The 16,312-nt window shown below is 37.1% G+C and overlaps 1 protein-coding gene across 2 annotated transcripts in view; it reads right to left on the bottom strand.

Moving 5' to 3' along the window:
- Window positions 1–16,312, bottom strand: part of GALNT18 (polypeptide N-acetylgalactosaminyltransferase 18) — a 211,309-nt gene that overhangs the window by 37,056 nt on the left and 157,941 nt on the right. For both annotated transcript variants that reach the window (XM_048949945.1, XM_048949944.1), the window contains 3 exons: window positions 10,421–10,606; window positions 7,297–7,434; window positions 2,938–3,033 (listed from right to left, as the gene is read on the bottom strand). In XM_048949945.1, coding sequence (XP_048805902.1) covers window positions 2,938–3,033; window positions 7,297–7,434; window positions 10,421–10,606 — 420 coding nt within the window. The remainder of the gene's footprint in view (window positions 1–2,937; window positions 3,034–7,296; window positions 7,435–10,420; window positions 10,607–16,312) is intronic.

Here is a 16,312-nt window from a genome sequence, read left to right as displayed (position 1 = left end):
TACTGCTTACAGCAGCTTAAACAGCAAAGGTGGAAATAGATCTTGGCAGGGAGATATGGTAAGGCACATTGAAGTGCAGCTGTACAAAGTTCTGCATGCTAGCAGCACATGCTAGCTCTTTAAGCAGCAAGTGATAGAGCTGCAACAGCAAAGTTTTGCACCAGAGCTAGTAATGGTTTCATCAAAGCCTTGACTCATGATACTCAGCATTTTTAACTGATGTGTTCTATAAAAACTGCTAGGTGGGCAAAATAATTCCCTTTATAAAGCATTTTGCCACTATTAGAATAAAGCTAGCATCTTACCAGTATCTTTTGCACTCACTAGCTGGTTCACTAAGATAAAACAAAATATTTTTTCAAATATTTCCAATATGCTAATGGAAATGCAAATAGCTGCAGCTCTGCTTAAACAAGAAATTCTATACATGCAATGGAAATCTCTTAAAAGCATGCAATATAGTTTTTGTTAGAGCTATCCTTATTAATACCATAATCCCTCACACAGAGAAAGACTGTGCTTCTCTTACAAAGTTCCCACTGATTACACTGATCTTGCTTGCAACGTGGGTTGCTTATAATGGATTACTTTTATTTTCATTCGTTATAAAGTAGTTAAATACACAATAGTAGGAAGGAGATAATTAATTTTGCAACTATGAAAAAAAAAACAACAAAACATTTTCCCTTGCCCCCTTCTCTGTCAATTATTAGCCACCATCTCACTTACACAGATCTTCAGCTGACTTTCAAAGCTAGTTCTTGATCTAGTGAATACTAAGTCTAACTAAAGTGACTCTTTGTTGCTATTATTGTTTGCCTCTTAGCTGTAATTAAATTTTCCAATTGGATTTTACAAATATGCCTATGGTATGTTGTTATCACAGATGATACGCCAAGAAGATGAAGAATAATGGCTCTGGCTTCTGGGTGAAATTACACAACTCCTTAGCTTACCCTAAGGACTACCTTAAAAGCATGCTGAAGGCAAACAGTGTTTACTTCATAACTATGTGACAAATAAGACACAGCCCATGCAGTGAATGAGTCTGATGGATTGGATGTTCAAATATTTCTGTCCTCATAATTCATAATTTACTCAAGCATGATGCCACTGAGGATCAATATTAAAGGTCCTTAGTGAAGGAAGTCATTACAAAACACAATTACAGCATGAGCAACTTGGCAAGAAAGGACAGAATTCATCTGCATTTCATCAAATTCACGTTTTCAGCTCACCAGGATATCCAGGTACAGGGAAAAAGATTATTTTTTTGTCCTGTGTTTATATCTGAAATGCTAGGATGATTTATTTACTGTACAGTCAAATCACATAATTAACAATTCCAAGGGTAAAACCACATTATTTAAGTGAAGTACAATAAGGGTCCTTTAGAGAAAATGAATATAAAAGGCAGTTGGAGCAAAAAATGATTCAAACTGGAGGCAATTCTGAGTCTTCAATCACTCTCACAAATGTTTTCTTCACAAATATGTTATTTTTGCTTATATTACTTTCCAGAGTTATATAATTTGTATTTCCATCTTTGACAAGTATGTTTTAGACCATACAAAATGTTATTTTTACTGTCATATTCGCCTAGAAAAGCTTCTACCTATGCCCAGACACTTGGCTGCTTGGGGAGATGCTGTATCTTTAACCTTCCGTTTTCTAAGATATTAAGTACAACTGTTGTGCAAGACAACAGAAAGAATTCAGAGCATATTAGAATTAGTTCATTGTTCCAGCCTGACCAGTTCACTCTGTAGGGCCTTCCTACCTTCAGACAGACTGACATTTCCCCCCAGCTTGATGTTCTCTGCAAACATACTGATGGTACACACAATCCCCTCATACAGATAAGCAATCAAGACATTAAGCAGGATGCACCCTAGTACCAACCCCTGGAGAACCAGCTGGGGCCAGTCACAAGCTGGATTTAACACCACTCCACCATCACTCTCTGGGCCTGGCGTTCCAACTTGTTCTTTACCCAGCAAAGGATGTACCTGTCCAAACCACGGGTTGCCAACTTTCTCAGGAGAATGCTGTGGGAGAGAGGCTTTGCTGAAGGCTAGGTAGGTTACGTCAACAGCCTTTCCCTCATCCACCAGGTGGGCCAGTTGGTCACAGAAGGTCAGGTTGGAACTGCCTTTTATGAACACATGGCAGTTGGACCTGATCACCTGTTTGACTGCATGTACTGTGAGATTGCACTCAAGATGATCTGTTCCATAACCTTTCCTGGCACTGAGGTCAGGCTGACAGACTTGTGTTTCCCCAGATCCTCCTTACAACCTTTCTTATAGACCCTGTCCATAAGTCATGTTGGCAAGTCTCCAGTCATCTGGGATCTCTCCAGCTTACCAGGAAGAATAAAAGGACAACAACAGAGAAGGAAATTCTAAAGAAGAGATTTGACAGGAATGGGGTCTGTTTTTTGACACAGCTCTATAGTGTGAAGAAGTTGTCTGAATTTCAGATTTATGAAAATGAGACAGTAAATATATAGAATCATAGAACCACAAGGTTGGAAACGACCTATAAGATCATCTAGTATCAAGAGAAAAAAGCACTTCAGATAATGTATAAATAAATTATGAATTTGCTCATGGATGCACATAAAGTACTTCAAAATGCATTGTTTCATTCATACAATACGCAGTTAAAAAAGTGAATGATTTGTTTACCAACAAATACAGGTCAGTGCTGACTCTCCTATTTCTTAAATTCTTTCAAAATGAATAAACTTCTTTTTCAAAGCGCTAATAGATTCTCAACTTAGAGCAGAATTAATATTCTAGACTTCTGTAAAAGAGACACTGAAGGGAATAAAGGAGGTACTGTCACAGGAAGACCATGGCAGGTACAAGATGGCTCTTCTTACACACTCTACAAAAACCAGCAGCAACGTATGACATCATGAAATAAACTAACCTGTGGTGTCATTCCATGGCAGATATACATGATTGGGATATTCTCTGTGTCTGGTCCTTGATCAAGGCACAAATCATTTTTCAAGGAATTCTGCAACTAAAATAAACAAAAAGAGATCAAGCAAGACATAAGACCAGAAAAAAAAAGTGCTACGATTGCATTATTTTCTTTGAAATAAAATTGTATGTATTTGTAATATGCAAAAGTAAACATAGTTGAAGTGAAACTCTTTAAAGAAAAAGCACCTGGACTAAGTATTTCCTTGTAGATTGTCTAACACTTCTAATTTCAATAATGTTTCACAGTATTGCAGGGAGCATCAAAAAGCCTTCAGAGAACAATTATTTATATGGAGAAAAATTCTTTATATAAAGTCTCTGTATAAATACGTAAATATTAAGTGTTCTTAAGGTATACCCTGTATACTGAGACTTTTTATTTCTTTTTTTAAACCAGCGTGCAGGTAACTGAGGTGTATAGCCATAGTTTTAAACAGACTAATAAAAGTGCGTTTTAGAATATCTCAGGAGAGTCTTCTGATTTCTGGAAATAATTCAAATATCCCCTTCTGCTGACAATTAGAGACTACTGGCCAATTGGTATTCACTAGGGCTTCTTTGCATTACTCAGGGCTAACCTACCTACAGCAATCCAGCTATGAAAGGACTGCAAACTACTAGTCCCTATATATTATCTCGACAATGCTGAGACACAATTTTCTGTAAGATAAGTGCCAAATTAGTGAGCACAGATAGCTAAAAGGTCTCTCTAGTCTGTGATGACAGAGATGTGGGTTGTAAACCCATAGGCACATAAAAAGATGTACACTGCTATAAGAGAGGTTCAGAGAACACAAAGAAATTGTCTGATGGAGTCTGAGACTAAACGAGCAGTGCTGCCAGCTATGTACAAGGATCTCCTTTGAGAAAAACAACTTGATATGCTTAGAAAGTAAATCTAGAAGTGTACTAGTATGTAAGAGCCGTGGACAAGTCAGAGACTTAAGTTAGTCAGTGAATACATTTAACAATGTAAATTCATCTTCCAAAGAATTCCAGATCTTAACTCCGAACATACTAACTTCAGTAACAGACAATAAATATTAATATTAAAGACAAAATAGGCATTTGGGATCAAAAAGTGACTGAAAAAAAGGGAAATATCACACCCATTTTTCAAAACAGTAGAGAGAAAGACCATGGGAACTGCTGACCAGTCAACCATACCATGCAAACCCCAAGAATTTCAACAAGGCCAAGTGCAAGGTCCTGCACCTGGGTTGGGAAGCTGCAAACATCAGACTGAAAGATGAATGGATGTAGAGCAGCTCTGAGGAGAAGGTCTTGGAGGTGTTGGTGGATGAAAAACTGGACATGAGTTGGCAGCAGGTGCGCTTGCAGCATAGAAAGCCAGCTGTATCCTGGGCTGCATAAAAACAAATGCAACCAGCAGATCCAGAGGGATCTGCCCCTGCTCCTGGTGAGGCCTCGCCTGGAGTTATTCCCCATCCCTGCAGGTGCCCAAGGCCAGCTTGAATGGGGCTACTGACAACCTGATCTAATGGGAGGTGTACAAAGTCACAAGACTCTTAGGAACCATCCCCTTCCAAAATCTGATGGCTGTGTGGAAACCCAAAATAAACTTCCACAATGCGGTTTCAGATTACCAAGGTTTAATTGTAATTATATGGCAAAATATAACCAGATCACCAATCCATTGTGAGGGAAAGAGAAAAAAAATCCATAAATCATTAGTCATTATTGCCACCTGCTCCCTTTTAAACTTACAGCCTTACAGTAAACAGAGATAGGCTACTGAAACTCGGTATTTGCAAAATTATTTCAAACACAATGCTAGAATCAAGGAACCAGCCTTATGCTAAATACATTAGCTTTTGGCTCCACTGACATTATTTTCTACTAACTCTGAGGGTATGGCAGAACTCATAAATTCTCTTACCTTTGATTGTCAAGCCATTATTTCAGCAGCAACATTGTATTTTATTTTTTTCCTGACAAAAGAAGTTTTAGATTTTTTCTAATTTTGTGAGATCTGCATAATCTAGCAAGAAAACGGGCTCTGGGAGTTTCAATTTCCCAAAATCTAATCTTAACCTCTGAAATAACAAGGAGACAAATCTACATGCTTAGAGCAAACAAATCACTTTCCTCTACAGACAAAGTACGCTGTTGACTTTCTGGAAATGCCCCGCATAACTATTTCTGTGAGCTCTGGAACTGGTATCCAATGGATGTTTCATGTGAAATAGTTGAAGATAACCAATACATGTGCATCATTTAAAAAAAAAAAAAAATCACCAATCAAAACCATCCTACAATGTTTTTAAACTAAAGGCTGTATATGAAGTGTAGATATCTAAGGCTTTCTGCGCATAATTCTGTCGTATCATATTTGGCATAATCACCTACTGCATATATAGCCTAATATCATGCTAGTATACTGTGATACCTGATTTCAGTGTTTTTTGAGTAACACAAGAGGAAAACGTCACCATTTTAATTTTTTTTATTCCAGATGATCAAGCAATGCCCATTCAGATGGCTTTCGTAGCTTATCAGCATTTTAAAACTAATATGGACTAACTAATGGAAATACCAGTAATTCGACAAAAAGATTAAGACAGCTCATGAACAGAAGCACTGATGGGTATCAGCAAGCAGAGCAGCTGACTTGCTTTGAAATATCACTCCTCCATGATAAGATGTGGTAAAAGCAGGAAAGCAGACATGAAGGAAGATGAGCGATGTAAGCAACTCTTTTATTATAAAGATTTGGGGATTGCATTTTTTTATTTTATACAGTGTTTCATAAAACTGCAGTGTATTTCATAAAACACTCTATCTATACCAATACACTGCCACAGCTGCCCACTATTTCATCTGTGATAAGACAAATAATGAAATCCAGCCTACTCCTCACATTGTATTTAGTTGATGAGGATGCTGATGGATTGCAGACAGAAAGCTGGATCGTGTGCATCATTATACAGTACCTAAACATTCATTTTCTGCTGACCAGTGAGTTCAGTACTTCTGTAATGAACTCTCCTGATTCTTTTTGGTTTGCATATTGCCAGCAAAAAACGTTCAAAGGCTGATGAAAAAATCTCAGCAGAATATAAGATCATATAGTGCCTACTTGCTGACTTCCATTTTGATTTAGATGCTGCTGAATTAATTCTTAGACTCTGCAACAAGTACCTTAGCTATTCCACACCATAAGCAGATCCACACATCTATCAGCAGCTATGCTTCTTCCTCCTTAGGCCACCATGTATTGATCATAGTACTGCTGAGGGTAACTCAATACAGACTGTGGAACAGGTTCCTTGCAGAGAAATCTGATTTTGACATTGTTCTGAGCTATTTTGGAAGGTAACCATTATCTCATGCATTTAACAATGACCTAAATTGTTGCTGGAACTGTTTTTCTGTTATCTTCGGACTGTGTGAAAAGCCAGCATTATTTCAATTGATCATCAAAGGCATCACTGAACTTTGTGGGGCACATAATCACTTCATTTGCTATAAAAGAGCAGCTGCTCTTGTGGGCTCTCAAGGGACTTCTTTTTGTGAAGGAATGTCTTAAAATCTTTCATTTGTATGTAATGTAAGTACTAAGAGTTACATTTCCTATCTAGAACTTCCACACAAAACAAATTAACATTAAAAAAAACCACCAAATTTAATTCATAGGAATGAATTTTTGTGAATATTACACTGAATAGAGAATGTGAAAAGGACATCCTTGCTCTACTTGCTTATTATGCACCTGTACTAACTTTCTGTGCTCATCTTCCATGTCATGTACACCTGTCCTATTCATATTGCAGGTTTTCTAGGAGTAAGAATTGTCTCTGCTTTAATTAGCACACTGCAACTCAAACCCGATTTCAACACTGACAAGGGTACTACTGTCACACAAGTAATGACAATGATAATTCCAAGATACAGACATTTAAGGCTCTGACTGCAATATTAAGGAGCCTGCAGTAGAGCCTGCTTTGCTAATTCACCTGCTGATTGCACACCTTCTTACTGACATCTCCAGCATGTTTAAAAAAATCATGCCTTCAATATCAAGTGGATTGTGAGCCATTAAACAAACAAACAAACAAAAAACAAGGAAGACAACAATGTACAGAATATCTCAGCATGAGCTACAGTGGAGCAGCAGCCTCTGTCAACTAACCAGCCTAAGAAATCATTTAAGTAGCGACTTCCAAGTTCATCTGGTTCTTCTACTTGGAGCCAGGCATTTTCTTCATGAATTACTTCTACTATTACTCAATTCCACCTCCCACCTTTTTAAAACAGGAAATGTAAACAAGGTTCTTACCACCCCATAGGCGACAGTATCTGAATACATTCTCATTTCTGGGTACACACTGACAAGATACCACCTAAAAGTCTTGCACTGAAGCTTCTTCCTCAGGGCCTTCCTCTCAGAAATATCACCAATATCAATTCCAGAGTCCTGCACATAAAACAGAAGGCAGAAAAAAAGCAGACAATGCATTACAATACAATTTTTTTCTGTATATTTTGACAACCCAGACTCACTCCTCACTGCAAACATTACTATGACCTATGATGATTACCAGCCTTTGGTCATGAATTGCTTCTGTTACCCACACACTCTGTAAATGCCCCTAGTAAGTATGATTTAGGTCACCATGGTGAGGTCTTTTACAAGTCTGCTCTGGTCAGTGGAAATAATCCTAATGACTTCAGTGGGGTTTACACCTAGCTTCCAATAAATACAACTGTTGTTTTCTAATTTCCTGGCACTTTCCAAATCCAAAAGTAATTGGCAGTTGGTAGCAAGCTGCCCTGGAAACAACCTTACTGCTGATGTCCCACTGTGGCCTAATCATTAGTATATTACACTTTCTGGCCATTTCTGAAGTCTGAGTTTATTGCTTCACTGCGAAGACCAGAAGAAGCAGAGGAAGAAGCAGAGAAGAGCAGCTCACCTTTGTGAAATATCACTTATTAAATTTCTATGGTAATATAAGAAGAAAACTTGATATTTTTGTTAAAAGCAATTACAGAATGTTCTCTCCCTTAACTTCTATTCTCCTTTACATTTCTAGCTAACTAATTTCATGTGACATACTTCTTAGTAGATCATAAGATGTGAATGTCACAAAGTCCCTGTATGTAAAAATCAATACATCATCACATTAAAATCATGCAACAGAAAATTTCAGAGAGGGAACTAAGTGCAAATCCATGGCTGCTATTTGACTGAAAGTAATGCAAGACATTTTGCTCTACATTGTTCTCCATCACTTTTGCCTCAAAACAAAAACCACAGGATAAATAAACTTTCACTTTAGGGAAATCTTACAATATTTCTACTTAAGCAACAAACTCTAATGGCCATAAATATCCTGAAGCTTTTGTTAGCTACTGATATGATTTAAAAAAACAAACATTGGGATCACTGGATGACCTTGGTCACATATCAATAACATATCCTTACAAGTACCAAGCTTTCTGAGCTGCTAAAGACTTCTTATTGCATTGAGTGAACACTAATTTGAAAAAATTAGGTTTTGCTACAGAAGCATTTTCAAACTAACATGACATTGGTTTTCACATTAGCAAAGTATAATTTTAGTATAATAGGAATAAATAGGAAACCAAGATTTGGAATAAATATTATAGGGGATAATGATTCCTCTCCCCTCAAACCCAGCATCCTTCAGAGAACTTCATGGAAACTACTCCTTAATCTACTATTTTTTTCTGCCTCTAGCAAGTGACTAAATAGAGCAACATGCTGCAGAGTGCTGTAAAACTGATCCCATGCACAAATCCTATTCCATGCACTATGCTGGCTATACTTGCCACTTGTATGAGGGAGAGGAGGAAACAGGCACATGGCTACAGACATGCAACTTCTGACACTTCTGGCTTCCTAGGATCAGGCACTAAACTGGTCCATTGCATCTCTGCTTTTTCCTCATGCAACTTTGCATGTACTAATGCTCGTTTCTTCAGTTTATTGTACGAGGAAATAAAGAGCATCTGGGGCTTCTGTAATCACATCCTTCCATGCAGCTGGAAAAGAAAAAGAGCTTGCACATGGCATACTGGCTTTATTACCAAGAACAACTGAGTGTATTCCTTCAATGTAACAGCAGGAAAAGGGAAAAAAAAATATAACTAAGCAGAGGACTCATGCATAGCTGTCTTCTGACACTTGAACAATCTCTCCTTGGGGTTTTTATAAGTGCTTTTCCGAATCAATTTATCTAAGCAGTTACAATGTAGAAATCACCACGCTATCTGAGATCTGCATTAGAACCCTTCAGTACTTCAGAATCACACACAGGGCTCCCAAGAGGGCAGTCATAGCACACTGTCAAGTCAAATTCATTTTTATTATCATTGTAAACTTTCAAGGATTAAAATCCTTGGAAAAATTTGACTGCAGGGCTTTCACAGATCTAGGAATTCTTCCATGAGAAAAACAAAAACAGAAAACCAAACAGGCCCTGTAGCTAACATCTTGGAATAAGATATTTCATGAAAAATCACGACTGTTAAAGCTGAATTCATTTCAATTACCTACTGAGTCCATAACCAAGCACAGTTTCATCTGCTTCCAGGTAGGGAATCACTCCTAGAGTTATCCACAGTATTTAGCCATGCCATCTGCCTGTTCTCTCCACACGTCTCTCACAGTGAGACACACCTTTTTGCCTAAACTGGAGCTATGTTTGTATAGAAGATTTTCACTTCTGTATTTCACTTTCAGTGTAATCTTAGAACAAACAAAGATTAAGCAGAAATATTAGCACCCAGTCTGATACCTGAATTTGACCTAGTCTATTGTCTCCAAGCAACCTGTAGCAATTTCTAAGTGGTGAGCAAACTCATGCTTTATAGGCCTATTTCAGCTGTCAAGACATGTTCCAGAATATTTTTAAAAACAACGTAGCCATGTGTCTTTGTTTTGAAATTTATTGCAACGGACTTTCTGATATGTTGGTACTGACTAGACACTTCAAATTAACAAGTAATAATAACAATTTTGATACACATTTGTATGTAGATGTTAAAATTACTTACCCCTTGGTAGTACTACCTTAAAAATCTGATAGAGTTTTGTCTTTCTCTTACTGAAGACAAATTCAAAGTAAGATGTGTAACACAGATTTGATGCTTCTCTTTTCACATTTCTGCAACTACTAGGTTAAAATCTCCATGCACACTCATCAGTGAGGTTGACAAGGAATTAGTTTTTAAGGATAAAGTAATTAATTCTAGAAGACACAGCTACATACATATTTACACATATATGTCAGTATATATGCTATTCTATTTCATGCCTAGACATAAGACTTACACGCATACAAAGAAATCCTAGAATAAAATCAAAACACACAGTAGGAACCAAAACTCAAAGGCTGTAAAGACAAAGCTTGCAAACACACGTCTTTGTGACTCACCTCTTGGGGTACATTCCATGCCATATAGACATGGCTCTTAAATTCATCCATCCAGACTTCAGCCACCCTCAGTGCATTTCTCCGAACGTGAGCAGTTAGATCTTCTGTGTATGGTTTATGTGCTCTTTCAATGTGAGCAATCCTGGAGCAAGGCAGAACCTCAACGCTTCCTCCACACTGCCACACCTAGGAAGAGAAAAGGCACTCTGCTAGCAAGAGGTCCCCTACACCACTGCTGTCCTTTAGAAAACTTACTGAAATTATTTCACCCTATGCTTGTTACTGTTACTGGGAATAACAGCTCAGGACTTATTTGTTGTTGTTTTACGCAGTTGTGGAGGAGATAATTATCATTACTTAAGCTTCCAACAGAATTAGCTGTAAGTAGCCCCTCATCACAATTTTCTTGGATGAATTAAGTTATCTTCAAGACAATTATTTATAATGCACCCACATACAACAGTGTCTGGGTTCACGTTTTAGTGCCTTATAGGCATTTCTCTTAGATTATGCACAGACTCTCTCAGTGCACGCATGCACCATTCAGAATCTGGGGCTAGCCAACCTTACATTACAGGGAAACTATGCCAGGGAAGTTCTTAAGATCACCAAAGTTTCAAGGTCTGGGAAGACTATAAATATAAATATTAAATAATTATAAATAGGCCATGCTTATTTCTTTTGAGGAGGACTGTCAAAGACTAGGAAGTCTAATGAAAATGCTCTTTGAACAATTTCAACAAACATTACCTTACAAATGATAATACATTTGTAATGTAGGTTAATATACCCACTCCAATGTGTTTTCCAGTTTTGACCAGTATCACAGTTGAACAAGTGTACATTAAACATCTGTATTGCATTCATTTCTAATCTCCTTTCTCTGTTCTTTCAGCTAACGAGGAAATGTATGCAGCCTTAACAGTCAGTGATGTAGTTGGAACATTTTACAAATATTTTTTGCTATGTATCTCATAATATGTAAATTTGCTAACAAGATCAAGGTAGCCCATTCTTAATTGACTAGTGTATGCTGGTCAGGAAAAAAACATTTATGTACTCAAATCATCTGATCCTGCTTCTGAACAAGTATATCAGCATTCCAGAAACAAGCATGCTCCTCTAAAAAGTCACAGTTTGCCTTTACCGCTAGGAGAGATTCCTGAGGCTTGGTGGTCTATATCAAGAAAGCAAAAAATGAGAATGAAGGTGCCCCTCCCCTGTACAGCCCATTCAGGAATATACATTATTCTGCCTGTCTCTCAGCCGCCAGGGATTTGAGCTGGCAGATCATGTTCTGGAGCTGGTCTCATACCCATCAGGTGTGTCTGTCCTATAGGCATATGCTTTACTAAGGAGGTGCTTTGTTCAGTCATTCATTTTATATATTTAGACATCTGGCTTGAATACAGCATTTAGGCATTTGGCAGCTCCCCAGACCAAAAAATGTGGCATGGATTCAGAATGCGTACAAAGCCTTTTCTGAACTGGTGCCTAATTGCAGTCAGCATATGCTGAGAGAAGAGATAGAGCCTTGGTTTTCAAAGTGCTCTGGAAGATGAGATATCTCATAGACCTATGGCACAGTCAGGAAGGGAACTGAGATGGCTGTGATATGTCTGCGTCCAGATCTTGGAAAACTGTAAGAGTAAATAAATATAAACACTACCAACAACAGAATGAAATTGAGATGTTCATAAATATTTAAAATGAAATAGGCAATCAATTCGGCACAGGAATAAATAATCTGGAAATAGCACTTGCGTTCTTTCTAATTTTCAATCAAAATTAGCAAATCAGTTTAACAAGCTAACAAAATACTAGTTCTCAAGGGTTTAATTCTAACTGGTTCAGCTATAATTCCCTGCAAAGATTAAATGAGAAGTATCATTAGTCTTCACTCACTCAATATCTGCTTTCAATCCAAGCCATTTCTCAGTACAACACTGACGCACAACTATAAATTGTTTCAGAGTTATTCACTGTATACTGTTTAAAGCAGTTTAATAGAAGACCAGAAAGATGTAAAGTTGGTAATAACTTTGCATAGCACAAGGCAATTCACGTACCACATGCCCTGCCTACTCTGCCTAGTCTTTGCTCACTGTAACTAGGCATAGTATTACTCTAAATCCAGCATATTAACAGCAAATCTTTTGTGGGATAGTCGGAGTTATATCTAAATGCCATCTCAGCAACAAACTATGTCAAAAATTCTGTCTATAAGAAGCTGAAATAGGGTCTGAAATAAAAATTTGAAAAGTGCATTCATCTGTAACTTCAGTATTGATTCAGTAATTAGTAGAATCTAATTTGACTTTATAATGAAGCAATAGATGTTTTCAAAAACATCCTGAAATGACCAAGCCTTTCATACCATTTGTAAATAAGATTTTACCCAGTACCTGAATAAAATCCAATTAATCTAACATAGCGGCCACCTCTTTGTCTCAGACAACTTCAGCCTTTGTTCCATTTTCAAAGACTAACTTATTGCTCTACAGGAACCATGAATTCACTTAAAAACTTAATGCTAAGAACAAGCTGTCAATACAGCTGCTGGCTGAACAGATAGGTTGCACTAAACAACTTCAAAAACAAATTGCATTATTTCTGACCAAAAACCTCCTGCAAACCATGAAATGTCATTAGCATACGGCAAAATTGGACTAGCTGTATATGCTAATAATTTGTATATATGACGATAAATCCTGTAATTTATGATTTTTTTTTTTTAATAGAGGAGAACATGAGTAACAAATGTGATCTGACAATATGGGAATGATAAGTTACAGTGTGGACAGTGGTTGCAGTTTTTCACAGCAGTAGGCAAGTAGTGCTGCCCCAGATGTAGGCTACAAAGCCTTGCAGAATTCTAGGAGAGCGAAAGGAGATGCAGTACTCTATAAAGGCAAAAAAGCACAAATCCTGACTTGCTCTGATAGTTAAGGACAAGCCATAGTATTTTTCTCACCCATAGGCTCTTTTTGCCCATAGCATTACAGTATGGTGATACACATTTTTAGTCCAAATGCTTCATCGTACTTTGCGAGAGACCAGCCGCAAAGAAACGTAGGGAGTCATCAAAGTGGGTTTCCAAATAGCATGATACTCAATAGACTCTGGATTTTCAGCTCTTCAAAATGTGCACAAGATCACAGAGTTTAGCTGACCCTACTATGCTAAATAATAAACACTATAACAAGCAGGATATATCAGTACTAAACACTATCACAGGAATAACTGACTGCTGCAGAAAGTATTAGTTTCCCTTTGTTCTTCCCCAGTTATATTCGCAGTAAGGAAATCTCTTGCAGTTAGGCCAAGAACAACACTTAATTCATTCTTTCTTCGCTAAGACCAACTGCTCAATTCAATCTCACCATTCCTATCTCCATTCTCCTTTTCTTGTGGCTACAACACAATAGCTGGGAACATTACACATGGTTGAAACCATCCAAAGAGTGGAAGACTTTTCAAGACATTCGTATAAGTCTTACAACAAAAGTTGCAAGCTCAGGGCTTATTAATTAATTAATTAATTTGAACCAACATCTTTTGGCGAAAGACAATTTTTAATTTTAAAAAATATTTTAGTATTAAGAAATATATTTTCTTCAAGACAGTTCAGAACAAAGCCTTTTATACTGGTGAAATTTCATCTAATGAAATTCTTGTAGACAAGATTGTTGTTAAAGCTAAGAAATAAGAATGGAAACTGAGGGGTCTATCTCTCACACCTTCACACATTTTTCCTGTGAATTCCACAACTTTTCTTATGCTGCCATTAGTAATCTTATTAGTATTAAGTAATACTTATTAGTATTAATCTAATTAGTATTCAAGCTTTAAGCATACTGAATAGCGCCTTTTCAATTCTCCAGCACTGTTATTTTATGTAGTGCCTATAAATAAAGGTTTAAAATTATTGTACTTTGGCTTTTATGTGTTTATTTATTTTACAAATTAGCATCATTGACTTTAGTAGAAAGTCTAAACATAAAAGAATTTTTACGACTTTTTGGTTTGTTTTACAATAGGCAATGGTTTGAAGTAAAACATTTTGCCTCTGAGTGTTATGTCCCTGCAGTCAGTAACATACTTAATGACAAACCCATTCATAAAGAAACTGGTAGGAAGAAGCTTGAATTTCCTAAATGATTAAAAAAGAAACGTAGCACTTTTTCCTGTTGCCCCAAAGATCATTTACCTTTGGTATCAAGAAACCGTTGGCAATAGTCTCAATATCCTGTAAATCTCTAAACACACATATACACTTTATCATCTTGATACAGTAAATGGCAATCCACATTTCATTCTGTAAAAGCACCAGTTTTCAAACTACACCACGGGGGCTCAGCTTTGCCTTAAGACAAAGTCCTGGCAAAATTGTGCGCTTTTTCCTTAAAAAACAAACAAACAAACAAACAAACAAACAAACAAAAATGCAATGGACTGCATTTCTGTGGAATTACTCTTAATATCATTGCTGAAGCCTCAGCAATGCAGAAAGCTTGCTTTCCTTTGGAAGATTTTCTTTGTTTTCTGCTCCGGTTGGTGTACTTTGCAAAAAGAATTCTGTTAGAAAAAGAACAAACTCCTTTTAAAGAACACACAATTTCCTTCAGAATGTCTTCAGTGCTCACTTCCAAAAGGTTGTCTGAGAAATAGCTGTATATTCTTGTATTTCCTAAGGAGGTTCATGTATTTGGAATACCTTCAATAAGGTCTGACAGAGCTTCTTTCGCTTAAAAGGATTCTGTCATCACTACCAAAAGGTAACAAAATTCCAGAGCAAAATGCAAGGTATGAAGGCACAGTAGCAGTGCCAAGGTGACTTCTAACACTTAGTACCTTGAAAGACTAAAATCAGCAGAGCCTACCATCTGAACTAAACAAAGTGAGTGAGATATAATAGGAACATTAAAGAATGCAGAGAATCTACTTGAAAAAGGGATGTGGAAATCTACCTCCCTTTTAAGTGCTCAGTTGTTGCAGTATATGCACAGAGATTGTTCCAGCTCTAAGCACTGCTTACTATTGATTTATTGACATCACACATTCACACGTGCACTATAATTGTGGCCCTACACCTGTGTAAATTTATGTGCACCAAGTAGCCCCACAGAGCAAATAGAAAACACATTCTTTGCATTAGAAGGGTCAGGAATGCAGATGCAGTCAGTAAAGCACTACAAAGAGAAGCAGCTGGTGGCACAGCACATCACCTGCTGAAGGTGTAAGGGACTGAAGGTGGCACTCCAGTGGGATAGCACAAGTGAGACAATGGCAGAAGCAGAAACACATCAAATTGATTCTTCAAGCATTTTTAAAGACATAAGCACTTATACATCACTATGCTGTCACACCTTACCCATTTCCATCTAAATAATGGCAGTAGTGACAGCATTTGCATGGCCTGCAGCAAAGACCAGAGGCAGATGACATTCTTACACATGCCTAAAATAATCTGGTCAAAAGCTTTTAAAGCAAATTTCATTCATTCCCGTAAAATATTTTACTAGACAAAGAGTCTACATTTCGATGTGCTTGTGTTTTTAAATTAATATCCTTTAGAAAATCCTTTTAAATTACACTTAAACATATTTGAAATTGCATGTTTAATCAAAACAATTATAATTCCAAAGGTGATTCTTCCCCTGAATATTTAATTTGTATTTCATTATAAAATGATATAGCACTTCCCTGTTAATAGTGTTTCTTTTTCTCTCTTTAATCACTGAGTGCTCTTTTCATGTTGTGGAAGCTTAATCTAATAAAAATACAAATCCTACATGATGTTGAACAGTTTATTAGCATGTACTGCACTCACTAAATTTACACGGATCGTGCAGCTTCTCTAAGAAATGATATGACTTAGTTTGAAACCAT

This window comes from Lagopus muta, chromosome 6 (assembly GCF_023343835.1).
Source record: "Lagopus muta isolate bLagMut1 chromosome 6, bLagMut1 primary, whole genome shotgun sequence".
Lineage (NCBI taxonomy): Eukaryota > Metazoa > Chordata > Aves > Galliformes > Phasianidae > Lagopus > Lagopus muta.
The sequence above is the reverse complement of the archived record's forward strand: the minus strand, read 5'-3'. Positions and strand labels throughout refer to the sequence as shown.